This window comes from Pleurodeles waltl, chromosome 8 (assembly GCF_031143425.1).
Source record: "Pleurodeles waltl isolate 20211129_DDA chromosome 8, aPleWal1.hap1.20221129, whole genome shotgun sequence".
Classification (NCBI taxonomy): domain Eukaryota; kingdom Metazoa; phylum Chordata; class Amphibia; order Caudata; family Salamandridae; genus Pleurodeles; species Pleurodeles waltl.
Window position 1 is genome coordinate 1,520,110,870 of NC_090447.1, and position 15,169 is coordinate 1,520,126,038.

Genomic DNA, 15,169 nt, shown 5'->3' on the forward strand with positions numbered 1-15,169 from the left:
TAATGACAATTTTTGGAATTTGTCGTGTGATCAGGTATTGGCTGAGTAGTCCAGCAAATGCAAAGTCTTGTACCCCACCGCTGATCCACCAATGTAGGAAGCTGGCTCTGTATGTGCTATTTCAAAGTAAGGAATAGCATGCACAGAGTCCAAGGGTTCCCCTTAGAGGTAAAATAGTGGTAAAAAGAGATAATACTAATGCTCTATTTTGTGGTAGTGTGGTCGAGCAGTAGGCTTATCCAAGGAGTAGTGTTAAGCATTTGTTGTACATACACACAGGCAATAAATGAGGTACACACACTCAGAGACAAATCCAGCCAATAGGTTTTGTTATAGAAAAATATATTTTCTTAGTTTATTTTAAGAACCACAGGTTCAAATTTTACATGTAATATCTCATTTGAAAGGTATTGCAGGTAAGTACTCTAGGAACTTTGAATCATTACTTTAGCATGTATACTTTTTACATAAAACACAATAAGCTGTTTTAAAAGTGGACACTTTTACAGTTCCTGGGGGGGGTAAGATATTGTTAGTTTCAACAGGTAAGTAAGTCACTTACAGGTTTCAGTTTTTGGCCCAAGGTAGCCCACTGTTGGGGGTTCAGAGCAACCCCAAAGTTATCACACCAGCAGCTCAGGGCCGGTCAGGTGCAAAGGTCAAAGAGGTGCCCAAACCACATAGGCTTCAATGGAGAGAAGGGGGTGCCCCGGTTCCAGTCTGCCTGCAGGTAAGTACCCGCGTTTTCGGAGGGCAGACCAGGGGGGTTTTGTAGGGCACCGGGGGGGACACAAGTTAGCACAGAAGTTACACCCTCAGCAGCGCGGGGGCGGCCGGGTGCAGTGTGGGAACAAGCGTCGGGTTTCCTTCGGTTTTCAATGGGAGACCAAGAGGTCTCTTCAGCGATGCAGGCAGGCAAGGGGGGGGCTCCTCGGGGTAGCCACCACCTGGGCAAGGGAGAGGGCCTCCTGGGGGTCACTCCTGCACAGAAGTTCCGTTCCTTTAGGCGCTGGGGGCTGCGGGTGCAGGGTCTTTTCCAGCCGTCGGGAAATGGAGTTAAGACAGTCGCGGTCAGGGGGAGCCTGGGGATTCCCTCTGCAGGCGTCACTGTGGGGGCTCATGGGGGACAACTTTGGTTACTCACAGTCGTAGAGTCGCCGGAGGGTCCTCCCTGAGCTGTTTGTTCTCCACCAGTCGAGTCGGGGTCGCCGGGTGCAGTGTTGCAAGTCTCACGCTTCTTGTGGGGAGTTGCAGGGGTCTTTAAATCTGCTCCTTGTAACAAAGTTGCAGTTCTTTTGGAGCAGTGCCGCTGTCCTCAGGAGTTTCTTGTCTTCTTCGAAGCGGGGCAGTCCTCAGAGGATTCAGAGGTCGCTGGTCCCTTGGAAAGTGTCGCTGGAGCAGGGTTCTTTGGAAGGCAGGAGACAGGCCGGTGAGTCTGGGGCCAAGGCAGTTGGTGTCTTCTGTTCTTCCTCTGCAGGGGTTTTCAGCTTTGCAGTCCTTCTTCTTGTAGTTGCAGGAATCTAAATCTGTAGGTTCAGGGAAGCCCTTAAATACTAAATTTAAGGGCGTGTTTAGGTCTGGGGGGTTAGTAGCCAATGGCTACTAGCCCTGAGGGTGAGTACACCCTCTTTGTGCCTCCTCCCAAGGGGAGGGGGTCACATCCCTAATCCTATTGGGGGAATCCTCCATCTGCAAGATGGAGGATTTCTAAAAGTTAGAGTCACTTCAGCTCAGGACACCTTAGGGGCTGTCCTGACTGGTCAGTGACTCCTCCTTGTTGTTTTCTTTGTTTCCTCCAGCCTTGCCGCCAAAAGTGGGGGCCGTGGCCGGAGGGGGCAGGCAACTCCACTAGCTGGAGTGTCCTGCTGGGCTGTGACAAAGGGGTGAGCCTTTGAGGCTCACCGCCAGGTGTTACAGCTCCTGCCTGGGGGAGGTGTTAGCATCTCCACCCAGTGCAGGCTTTGTTACTGGCCTCAGAGTGACAAAGGCACTCTCCCCATGGGGCCAGCAACATGTCTCTAGTGTGGCAGGCTGCTGGAACCAGTCAGCCTACACAGATAGTCAGTTAAGTTTCAGGGGGCACCTCTAAGGGGCCCTCTGGGGTGTATGTTACAATAAAATGTACACTGGCATCAGTGTGCATTTATTGTGGTGAGAAGTTTGATACCAAACTTCCCAGTTTTCAGTGTAGCCATTATGGTGCTGTGGAGTTTGTGTAAAACAGACTCCCAGACCATATACTCTTATGGCTACCCTGCACTTACAATGTCTAAGGTTTTGCTTAGACACTGTAGGGGTATAGTGCTCATGCACTGGTACCTTCACCTATGGTATAGTGCACACTGCCTTAGGGCTGTAAGGCCTGCTAGAGGGGTGTCTTACCTATACTGCATAGGCAGTGAGAGGCTGGCATGGCACCCTGAGGGGAGTGCCATGTCGACTTACTCATTTTGTTCTCACTAGCACACACAAGCTTGTAAGCAGTGTGTCTGTGCTGAGTGAGGGGTCTCCAGGGTGGCATAATACATGCTGCAGCCCTTAGAGACCTTCCCTGGCATCAGGGCCCTTGGTACCAGAGGTACCAGTTACGAGGGACTTATCTGGATGCCATGGTGTGCCAATTGTGGAATCAAAAGTACAGGTTAGGGAAAGAACACTGGTGCTGGGGCCTGGTTAGCAGGCCTCAGCACATTTTCAATTCAAAACATAGCATCAGCAAAGGCAAAAAGTCAGGGGGTAACCATGCCAAGGAGGCATTTCCTTACAGTATTCCATGAAATTGTTTTACATATCAGCCAGGCTTAATGAAAGGAACAAGTGTAAAGCATTTCAAAGCACCAAAACAGTCAAAAAGTACGAAATGTAACTGAATAAAAACCCAACATCAATTTATAAGATTATATTATATTTTCATCTTTAGATAGACACCAAAACAACAACAAATCTATTGAGGGAAACTAAAGGTATGATTGGTCAAAGTTAAAATAAATCACTATAGTTCAATCTTTAAAATGTAATAAATCGTTGACAGTGGCTTAATGGTTTTTAGAGAACAGGCCAGAATGGCTGCTAAAACTCTCTTGAACATGCCACAACTGGCTGGGAGTCAGTCACAGTGACCGCTTAGCTCCGGGGAGACAGTTATCTGTCGGATCCAGCAGTCTCAGGCTCCTCACTGTATTTTCATTGTTTTTGCTGTCTAGCAAAGAAGTGTGCCTGATGCAGGATGCTGATGATGCTGAAGATACAGAAGAGGTGCCTCAGGACTCAGTCTCCCACGATGCACCTGTAAAGTTCACTGCAGGTCCAGTCGCAACTAGTCAACTCAACAGCAGTCCCAAAGGTTACTGGCAGGTAAGTAAATCCTTCTTGTAGGGGAACCAGGGTTCACTTTGTTTTCAACCACGGGTCCCACAACCTAGGGGGCACCTCGTTTAGGTCAGGACTCAGTCTCCCAGGGTGCACCTCAGTGTCCAGAAGCATGCATGCGTTCCTATGCAGCTGGGCTCTGGAGGGTGGAGGCTTCCTTAGCTTTTTAGAGTCCTAATGCTTAACCGTAGGCTAGCCACCTAGCCCTTGGAGTCATTTCTTCTGTTCTGGCACAAGTGGAGCTCTTTTCCACGAGTGGACATAGCAGGCACAGTTCTCTTTGAGAGTGCCTTGAGCTCAGCAGGTGCAGTCCTTCTTCTGTATTCTTACCAATCAAGTAGTGATCTGAGGACTGTGTGCCATGGGTGCCACTTTTATGCCATCCTGATGTTTGTGGGAAGGGAGGACTCACTAGCCAATGGGGCAGAAGTTTCCACTGGCATCCCTTCCTACTTTACACCAGTTTCTGGGAGTTTGGTCCGAAAAAATCCCAGAGTATCCTACTATGCCTAAATTCAACATGGCTTAGGTCTTCTTCCCCTGTGTCGAGCTCTGGGCACTATTCTAAGGTGTACCTAGCATAATGAGCCACACCTTCTGGAAAACCAGTTCGGCAATAGGTTTCCCCCCTCTGGAGAAGATGCCAGCATGTCTAATGACACAAAGGAGCAGGCAGGCTAAGGTGTGATTGGTATTTGCTAAACTGAGGCAGTAGCCTCATTGAAGCTGGGCCATCTGTAGCCATTGACCGGTAATCATCCTGTTGGTGGAGGTCAACACCTCCTCCCACCAACAGTTCCCTTTGCTCCTTGTTTCCGGGAGTGCTTCACACTTCCTAGCAGGGAGAGAGGGGTTCAGAACGGTATGGGGGGCTGTTAACTCAGGTTGTTTTGCCATGTTAAGTTGGTAGTTTAGAAGCTGCCCTACTAAGCTGCGGTGGCAAGCCTAGAGCCATGTTTTTATTTTGTCCTAACAATGGTGGCACAAGTGCTGCACTTAACTTACTAGCCCTGGGTACCTGGAGTAGCATATACTAGGGCCCTACAAGTAAGTTAACTAACAGGGATTAGCTAGTGGTGCATACACTTTTGAGGGTCCAGAGCACATGCACTAGAACAGCAGGGCTCAGTGTACTCAGTCGAAGACCCAGCAGGATCAGCCCGAAATTTGTTGAACAGGGTGGTTTGATCATACAAAATGAGGCATGTTCCTACATTTTTCTAAAATGAGCTTGTGCTTTCAGAGTTCATTTTTGCAAAATAAGAAACCTTTGGAAATTTTTGACAAAGTCTTCTCTGTCATGTTAGACTAAGCTGTCTGTCAAACATTTCCCGCACTGACAGGAACCACCATAACAGTGGTTCCTGCCAATGAATGGAGACGACAGCAGGGTTTGCGAACAACTCTAAACTTGGGGGGCAGACTAAAAGCAGGGTTGCGAACATAAATTCCTTTGTCACCCTGTCTGCCTTTACTTTATCCGTCAAACCCTGAATCAGAACTTTCGTTCCCCTAAACACAAAAGAGTTCCTCTTAATCACAAAAAACATAAAACCTACCAACTATTAATGGGACCTAATAGAAGTGAGCAACATCAAAGACAATTTTAATCTGTGTTTCTTGGTGTGGTTCATCCTAATCAAGGCCTCTTCAAGAGAATTATCCCCATTTGTAGAAATCTCCCACATGCAGAAAACCTAACCTAAATCCCACTCTCTTATTATAGACCCTTTACCAGCCCACCTTCACCTGGACAAGCAACAGAGAAGACTTTTCAAACACTTCATCACTTACAATAAGACTGAGCAGATCAAAGGTGACACGCAAATCTGGTCTCCACACCAGCGGCAACACTGCCACCTTAAAAACCTCTTGCAGGTCCAGTTCTATGTTTTATATTGGACTGTACCCTTTCACTGATCCCTCATGTCAACAAAATTACAAACCCTCCAATATTCACCTTTATTGTCTGCTTTTTCCTGCACACCTGAGAGCTATAGCCCACACTTGAGACATCTCTTGCCTGGATATTGGCAATGCCAACCTTGCCTCATTCTTCGCTCTCCTTTCCGCAGCCTATGTTGGCTACCCATGGAAAAGAAATCTCATTTAAAATTGAGTACATATTATATATAGCTGTAATCAGAATAAATCCACCTATATCTGTCTAAGCCACTCACCATGTTTATAAACCAAGAAACTCTCAGAAGCAGAAAGTCGCTTACAGAGAAGAACCACAACTTAGAAGTGCATAGGCTCAAAATAAATCTTTCTCAGAAGCTGCAACCATTCTCTGAAATTCCTTTGTGTTCTATCCTTCAGATGGCATTTAAAAGCCCACTTTTTCGGTCTATATATAAAATAAATGAATGTTCTAGTGATTGATGTGTTGTACTCAATCTTGCTACTTTTTGAATTTCAGCTCTCTATTTTTATGAAACAACGAGTAGGTTTTATTCTCATAAAAAGATCTCTAATAAAATTGATGATGCAGGAACCCTATATACAAAATGTATAATAAATAAATGGAATGTGCTCTATGAATCCCACAACTCAGTAATAAATAAACATAACCTTCAAAGCTGCATTTATTTCCCCCTCAAATTCTGGTCAATTTATGGACGTTGCTCAAATCTAATAACAGCAGCAAAAACATGTATTGATGCATAAATGCAATAAAGAACGAACATGGGTAGATACATTTGTCAAACTGGATCTCCTTAATTGTTCAATGAAACAAAAAGAATAATGCAATGAGGAAAAAAAAACAATCATAAACAAGTGACCAGGAAAGGTAAAGTCCCAATGAATTGGCAGACTGCTAATGAATACAGAAAAAGTACTATCATGCTGTAGGGTTACAGGAGGCCTCTTCCAGGTACCAGTTACTCACCTAGAGGATTGATGCTTCCTTCGATCTTAGAGTTCAGGTGGTCCATGAAAACAGTCTCTACCTCCTCTTTGATGTTTGGTGAAATAGTAGATGCGATGTCTGCCATTCCTTTAAAAGAAGTGACAATATATCTTTAGCAATAAAAGAGACTGGAAAGAAATGTCTCTTGAATGCAAGGATCTCCTATAATTCACCTTTGTTTACTTGTACATCCTCCTCAGGCTGGAAAAGTCTTTTGTTGTCATCTGTAAAAGTCCGTATAGGACGCGAGGCAGCAACTTGATCAGCTGAAAGAACGACAAAAAAGAAGAGGATTAATTCTATGAAATCTCAGCAGATCGCTGTCAAGACATGGCTAAAACCTTGAGTTCAGCTTGTTCTGCAATGTAACCGCTTAGTGAATTGTCTGCAAACTAATTTAATCTGGATGTTTTTCAAGTTATGATCTCCCATGTGCCATTCCAGCAGTAACTTTACATACGTGTGTGCATGAGACATCACAACACACTTTTAATTCACATGCAGACTGCAAGGCTCCCAGGTGTCAGTCTTTCTTCTCTAACTCATTGGTTCCTTTCTTGTTCATGACGATACCTTTAATTCCCATCAGACAGAGCAATGATCATCGGTCTTGAGTTAAATTACTTTACCATATTTCTGTATTATTAGTCAGATCACTGAATCAGTCATTAAAACCACAATCTCAAATTGACAGTGATCGTCTGACAGTGTGATTAATGGATCAATAGGCTTGAAACATCACAGCAATGCCAGATGTTTTACACAACAAGAGTGAAACTTAACTGGGAGAAGAAAGTTTATCGATCAGAGGGAGGAAGCCACATTTGTGGTGAACATGACCATTTCAGTAATCCTTATCAAGGGTAGCCAGGTAGTTTTCCCACCACTAAGCACAAATGCTGCAGGCTGGAGAAGGGAGGAGGCCTCATGAAATATCCCAAGACTCTGAGGCTTCCCACAGTTCAAAACAGTAGAACTCTTCTGCATAAGGCAATTTATTTATATGGCCACAGAATAATTGTGCGCCCTTAGAAATGTGGGTCCACTGGTAAAACGTATTTGCGATACAAGAAAAATTCTGCTGGTCGGATACATTGTTACAGTACTAGGTAGGACATGGACACCCATATTTTTGCTCTTACTGAAATAAAAGATGCTAGGGAATTCTATTACCTTATTCACAGAACTAATATAGAATACAGAAATGACAGCAGCATGAGATTCACACTCCACTACGAAGACTTTGTTAAGTTGCACCAAAAAGACTTGCAAAGCTCTGTCACAAATAAATATCTATTATGATGAGGGGCAGGAACACGGTAGGGAAAAGAGGCATTCATACAGGGTGGGTGCTTTCATCGAAAGCACAAGCACCTAAGATTCAGTATTCAAAATGCACATTTTGGTTGTTTGTATACATTCACTTAGTGGAGCAAAGTAAGGAGACTCCTGGAGTTTTCCTCTTCTTTAGTATTAACACACATGCATGCAGTGACTGTGCATGTCTAGTTATGAGAAATTGGTTGTCATGTGGTTCTGAAGGGTCCGGCTATTATTTATTCAAAGACTCAGGGCCTTACTGAGAGCAAATAAAACATAGTAAAGTGACCATAATGTTCTCATCACTGCCATGAATGACATCCACATCACTCAGGACAGAGCGGACCTGGTGGCCCTCATCCCATGGACCTCTCCACAGCATCTGACACAGTCTCCCACACAATCCTCATTCAATGCCTATGTTATGCAGGTTTGCAGAGCGCACTATCACCCGCAAGGGTGTCTTGGACTGGGCAGCTGCGAGTTTAGCCAAACCTACGGTCTAGTCGTTCTACTCGAAAAGCCAGGCCTTCAGCTTTTTGCAGAATTCAAGAAGTGAGGAGGAGGCCCTTTTATGTAGTGTCAGGCCGTTCCACGCTTTTGGAGCGATGTAGGAGAAAGCTTGACTACCGACAGGGGGACCCACTGCAACAATTAGAAGGGAAAAAAAAAAAGGTGCGCTCCTGCCCTTTGCAAACATAATCCCTGAGGGCCAAGTGTTTTCTCATTTTTTTAATAAATATTTTTAGAGCGCTAGATCGAAGAGACTCCAACCCAAGGTGGGAGAAGCCTCAGGCCTCCCCATCTCTCCCGGGGCTGGCACAATCTGTAAGCACAGGGATGAAGCATGCATGGGGCCCCCTTTCCAAGTTACTTCAAGCCCCCAAGGGGCCCTCACTTCCCTAAGGGATGGGGAACATGTATAGTGCACTCCCAGGATGTGAAAGTGAAGTGGGAGGGGTACCTTCATGCACCACTCCCACACTGCGGTGTGCTGTTCCCACTCCCTGTCACCAGGGGAGCAGGAAGCACACCGCAACGCCCTGCCTCATGGAGCGAACAGGGAGAAGCAAGGTGCTGGCTCCTGCCACCAGCAAGGTATATGCTGGTTCACGGTCAGCAGCTCGGGGGACAGGAATGGGCTACCACGCAACTACCACGACCACCAGCCCACGTGCCATCAACCACCTCAAGTGCATCCTGGTCAACGCGCGCTCTGTCCACAAGCACGCCGTCGAACTCTGGGACCTCCTGGACTACACAGCTCCGGACGTCGCCTTCATCACGGAAACCTGGATGAACACCTCATCAGCTCCAGACATCGCCACTGCCATCCCCGAAGGCTACAAGATCTCCAGAAAAGACCGCACCAACCAAGTAGGAGGAGGTATCGCCATCGTCTTCAAAGACTCCATCAGCATCACCACCTCCACCGAAGACACCCCTCTCGCCGCTGAACATCTGCATTTTCAAATTCGCACCGACCCCAGGACCACCCTCAGAGGATCCCTCGTCTACCGACCCCCCGGACCGCGCGCCCCTTTCAGCGACGCCATCGCCGACTTCATCTCCCCGCACGCCCTCGCCTCGCCGGACTACATCCTCCTAGGCGACCTCAACTTCCATCTGGAACAGAACAACGACCCCAACACCACCGCCCTGCTCGACAACCTCGCCAACCTCGGCCTCAAGCAACTGGTGAACACCGCCACCCACATCGCCGGACACACGCTTGACCCCATCTTCTCCACCAGCAAACACGTCTTCTTCAGCCACACCTCTGCTCTACACTGGACCGACCGCAGCTGTGTTCACTTCACATTCCGACGCGAGACCCGCCACCTCCGCACTCAACCCATCCCTCGTCGACAGTGGAACAAGATCACCGAAGAGCAACTCTTCTCCGCACTCGCCACCAACCAACCCACCCTCACCACCGAACCCAACGACGCAGCCCTCAGCTTCACAAACTGGATCGCCAACTGCGCAGACAAACTTGATCCCCTCAAACGCACCCATCGACAGACCAACACCAAAAAACCTCTCTGGTTCTCTGACACCCTCAAAGAATCAAAGAAAACTTGTCGCACCCTCGAGAAGGCCTGGCGCAAGGACTACACCGCTAACAACATGACCGCCCTCAAGAACGCTACCCGCGAACACCACCACCTGATCCGCGCTGCCAAAAGGAACTTTTTCACCGACAGACTGGACAAAAACAGCCACAACAGCAGAGAACTCTTCAGCATCATCAAGGAGTTCTCCAACCCCAACGCCGTCACGCCCTCACACGATTTGTGCGAATCCCTCGCCACCTTCTTCCATCGCAAGATCAGCGACCTCCACAACAGCTTCGGACACCAGACCCAACCAAACACCACCGAACCCGCACCCCCGGCCATCACCCTCAACAACTGGACTCACATCAACACTGAAGAAACCAAATCCATCATGAACTCTATCCACTCCGGCGCCCCTTCGGACCCCTGCCCTCACTTCATCTTTAATAAAGCCGACGACATCATCACCCCGCACCTCCAGGCCGTCATCAACTCTTTTTTTTCTTCTGCTACCTTCCCCGAATGCTGGAAACACGCCGAAGTCAACGCCCTACTAAAGAAACCTATGGCTGACCCGAGCGACCTGAAAAAACTTCCGCCCCATCTCTCTCCTGCCTTTCCCAGCCAAGGTAATAGAGAAGACCGTCAACAAACAGCTGACCACCTTCCTGGAAAATAACAACCTGCTCGACCCTTCACAAACCGGATTTCCGAACTAACCACAGCACGGAAACCGCCCTCATCTCAGTCACAGACGACATCAGAACCCTGATGGACAACGGGGAAACAGTCGCCCTCATCCTCCTCGACCTCTCGGCTGCCTTCGACACCGTCTGTCACCGCACCCTAATCACCCGCCTCCGCTCCACCGGGATCCAAGGTCAGGCCCTGGACTGGATCGCCTCCTTCCTCTCAAACCGTTCCCAAAGAGTTTACCTCCCTCCGTTTCGCTCAGACCCCACAGAGATCATCTGCGGCGTACCTCAAGGCTCATCGCTCAGCCCGACACTCTTCAATGTCTACATGAGCCCCCTCGCCAACATTGTACGCAAGCACGAAATCATCATCACCTCCTACGCCGACGACACCCAACTTATACTCTCCCCCACCAAAGACCCCGCCAGCACCAAGACCAACCTACAAGAGGGCATGAAGGACGTCGCAGATTGGATGAGGCTCAGCCGCTTAAAGCTGAACTCTGAAAAAACGGAAGTCCTCATCCTCAATGCACTTGATTTCATTAGTGAAAGGCATGCATACTCCATGCATGTAGCTCAAGAGCAGCCATTCTGTACTGTTTACACAGCAGGTAACTTCCGAGCATAAAACTGCGAGCGGAAAGGGAACTGTGAAATGAACTTAAGACTTTTACAGAGTAACTAAGATGGTTGGGTAAAGCAAACTGTACTCTCGGGGCATCTATGCTTAAGATATCATCTGAGTAAACAGCACTTTTGTCTAATCAGTACTTTGCCTTGAGTTCTACGCCAGGGATTATAGATGCTTGAGAGCTTTGTTACCAGTTGGAAGGCACTGAAAAATGCAGCGCCTTTAGGAAGCCCGCAAATATGATCGGAACTCTGTGCATTTTTAACCTATTTTGTTGTATAGTGCTTTCTTCTAATTCAAGGGCTAGGCACTGGTCTGGGTAATATGTAATTGCGTCACTGTTGACGAGTTCCTGCCCCCACACTATTCCCACCACCCACACACCCCTCCCTCCCCAAGAAGCTGCGGATTGCTTGCCCTTCCTTCCCTGAGAGTCAAGTGCAGAACAGGTATACTTGTCCCAGTCCACAGAGCCATTGTGAGATGGACCACGTGACACCAACAGCAAACAACCTTACCCTCAGAACAGGGTCTGATACCAAGGAATTTGTAAACGCTGCACTATAAAAACAGGTGAACTAATATAACAATACTGCTCTCTGTTGAAGTTTCAGCTTCATTATATAAAACATGTATACAATTTTCTACTGTTGAAGGTTTGAGGATCATTTTTACAACAATAATCTAAAATTCTCAACCTTGAGACCAGTTCTGGTGACCTATAATGAGAGTATTGGGGCTCTCCCTTCTGTGTGTGGCAGGCAGATCAGGGCTCTGTCTTCGGTCTGCGTCCAGGGGATCTTCCAGACACTTTGTGTCATTTCTGTTAATGTTGAAGACGTCTACAGCAGACATTGTTGTTGCACCTACAAAAACAGAAAACACATCTCAAATAAAATGAGATATGATTCAAATTCAACAAGACATAGTTCCTATAGATAGCTTATTTATTCCTTTAGAGAAGGAAGTATGCATGGGAAATATATGTTGATTACAAGGCTCAGAGTATACATTTTCAGGCATTTTATAAACAGAGAACCAGAAACCTAGAGCTATAATTCAGGGTATGTCATATTAGGTATGTTTCCTCTTCATTTAAGGGGACAAAAGAGCTCAATCCACACAATGTGGAGCCTTCAATAACAAAAACCATTAACTAATTGCCATGAACATAGATGTTATTGTTGTATATCTCTGCTTGGGTTGGATTAACATCGCTCCTGGTACATTAGCCTGTCTGGTCTGTAACTGGAAGAAATGGACATTGTTATGATTTCAATTGTCAGCTTCATAAACGTTCTTTTTGAAGACTTGACTAGACAAGGACACCAGGACCATGCTGTAATAACAACTCAGTCTTACCACTATAGGATGTGCTTGTTGGTAGTGTAATAAGGAAGTTGTTAGCACTGTTTGCTCACTGTGCATTCTCAGCGAGGTGGCCCAGTATTTGTGTGGAAGTGTACCCCTACAGATGAGTACCTTCCTAATGCACGCTGCTCACTAAGGTGTGTAATGCAGGTTACTCATGATCCTGTTGTCGGAAAAGTGAAAAGCTGAAAAACAGATTTATGCTCTGCTCAAGTCCATTTGTAAACAAGCAGTTTGTAGTTCATAGGCAGGTCATACCCTGGTTTTATTCACACTAGTGACTCACTGGGTCTCTGTAACTTATTCCACAGTGCCAAGATACCCACAGGCTTGCAAACCACTTTACAAATACAGTACAAATGCAGTCTAGAACCAATTTAGAAGCCTTCATTACAACTTCAACATGGTATACTTTTTCACATATCAAACAGCATCAACTGCTGTTCTTCAAATTAGCTTGGATTAGAAGGCTCAAAATGTTTCAATAATGTAGTCAAGATTGAGGCAATGATTCGAACCAGCTCCGAGGAAAGCGTATACAGTGTCTCTTTATGCAATGAAATAAAGTCCTGGTACTTCTCTCATAATGGGTTCAGCTGTATCTGCAAATTAGCATTAATGCACGTTTGTGGCTGTAGAAAAGTCTTTTCTGATTAGTGATGAGAAATATGAACCCTTTTTACTCACTTGGGGAATGGTTGTCACTGTGCCTTCTGTTAGAGTCCTCATCGTCCACCAGGCACAAACCATCCTTTTGTTTTCCTCTTAATGAAAAGACAGAAGCTGCAATCAAAGGACCTGATTAAAAAATAAAAGGGAAATGTAAGTGTTGGGATGGACAAAGGTCCCCTGCATGTCCCAGGAGATGGCGCATCCTGCCATTAAACTCACCCAAGCAAGCTGTTGCTTTTAGACTTGTGTCTTATCATACAAAATAATCATGGCCCTCATTTTGACCCTGGCAGTCTTTTGACCGCCAGGGTTAATGTGGCAGTATCACCGCCAATAGGCTGGCAGTGTATACCGTCACATTATGAGTGTGGCAGGTTGGCTGCAGCCATCCCGCCACATCTCCACTCATACCGCCATGGAGGTATGAACCGCCGGGCTGGAGATGAGCATCTCTGACCCGGCGGCCCACACATGACCGCCAGCGGTATTATGAGCCAGCCAATTGCCATGCCTTCTGCGGTGGTACCACTACCATGAAAACCAGCAATCACCTAACTCCCCACCCACTGCCCGCACCAGCCTAGAATCACAGCACCCCCCACCCCCTTAGAATCATAGCACCCCCCCAACCCCCTTAGAATCACAGCACCCCCCCAGCTACCCTCCCAGAATCACAACACCCCACCCGCACCACTCCTAGAATCACAGCGCACCCCCAACCCGCACCCCCGTCCTCTCCCCCGCATTCATGCACACACCCACACGCATCATGCATACACCCATGCACCACCACTTCCATACACACATTCACTCACACTCATCCATACAAGCATTCACTCACACATACTGACACACATACACACTGACATGCAAACATGCAATCACTGTAACATTCATACATGCATTCACTCACATGCATACAACCATGCATACACCGCAACACTCACAGACGCATACACACACACATTCATACACACACGCAGACCCACACACTTACACACAACACCCTCCTCTCCTGTCGGACGCCCGACTTACCTTGTCCGGCAAGGTCATCGATCAGGGAATGAAAAGGGGGGCTGCTACCGCCAGCAGCACCCTGCCAGCAGGACACCGCCAGGCAGTCTGTATGGTCAAAATACAGCTGGCGGCGTCCTGCCGGCAGGGCAGTGCAGGCGGTAGCACCACCCAGGTGCTTCGTCCGCCAGCATGGCTACTGCCGGATTTCCGCCCTAAATGTGGCGGAAATCCGTCAGTATACATATTATGGCGGACGACAGACCGCCAGCACTGGCACTCTTCTGGTGCCCATGGCTTTGGCGGTCTCGGTTTGAGACTGCCAAAGTCATAATGAGGGCCCATCTGTCTACAATAAAGGTAGTTCAGTGACAAGAATTGAGACCCAGAGCAAGGTACTAGTGGAAAAAGTCCTACTTTACCTGTTACAGAGAGCAGCTTACCAGTCTTATGTGTGTGTTTTAAATAGGTCTGCCATTCATCTGCAACTGGGTCCTTCACCCATCCAAGTGAGACTTGGATGTTGTATGTGTGCCTACTGTCTGCAGAAGATGCATGTCTAGAGGGTGTGTGACAAGGGTGGCTGTAGTCACGCTGGGATCCATTTTGCTTCACTGTAGCAGTGCCTAAGGTGGAGGGCTAGAAGGAGAGCCACACAGCAGATGTGGATTGCAGCACTCCCCTAGAACATTCCAGGGCTCCTTTGCACTGGGTCAGACTCAGGAGGTGGACTGTACCTTCAAACATAAGGAATTTCTCCTATTCCTATCCTAGCATGTTGTTAGTTGAAGGGTTTATCAGCACAGGATTATAGGTACTCAGGTGGGCAGCCTTCCTATGCCTTTGTGTCCATGGGGGTTTCCCCCCTTCTGCTCATTATATGTAAAAATTAAATAAATAAATAAAAAGAGTTAGTCTGAGTGCAATAAGCAAAAGTGCAGAACTGCTCAAAACCAGTCTCAACGCAAACTGTTGGAATGCAAGATTACTGTCTGCAACTTTATTATAAAGATGGAGGAGAAACTTTAAGCTAGTGTGTCAGAAGCTCGGGGTGCATACAAGTGGCAACAAGAAACTCTTCTGTGTGCCAGAAATCTGATAGCTACTCCCAATTCCCCTT

The 15,169-nt window shown here is 47.1% G+C and overlaps 1 protein-coding gene across 1 annotated transcript in view; it reads right to left on the reverse strand.

Moving 5' to 3' along the window:
• LOC138249620 (zinc finger protein Xfin-like) overlaps positions 1-15,169 on the reverse strand; it is a 318,126-nt gene that overhangs the window by 78,879 nt on the left and 224,078 nt on the right. The window contains exons 13-16 of the mRNA XM_069203568.1: positions 13,051-13,161; positions 11,691-11,858; positions 6,457-6,549; positions 6,263-6,370 (exon numbers count right to left, since the gene is read on the reverse strand). Of these exons, the coding sequence (XP_069059669.1) occupies positions 6,263-6,370; positions 6,457-6,549; positions 11,691-11,858; positions 13,051-13,161 (480 nt within the window). The remainder of the gene's footprint in view (positions 1-6,262; positions 6,371-6,456; positions 6,550-11,690; positions 11,859-13,050; positions 13,162-15,169) is intronic.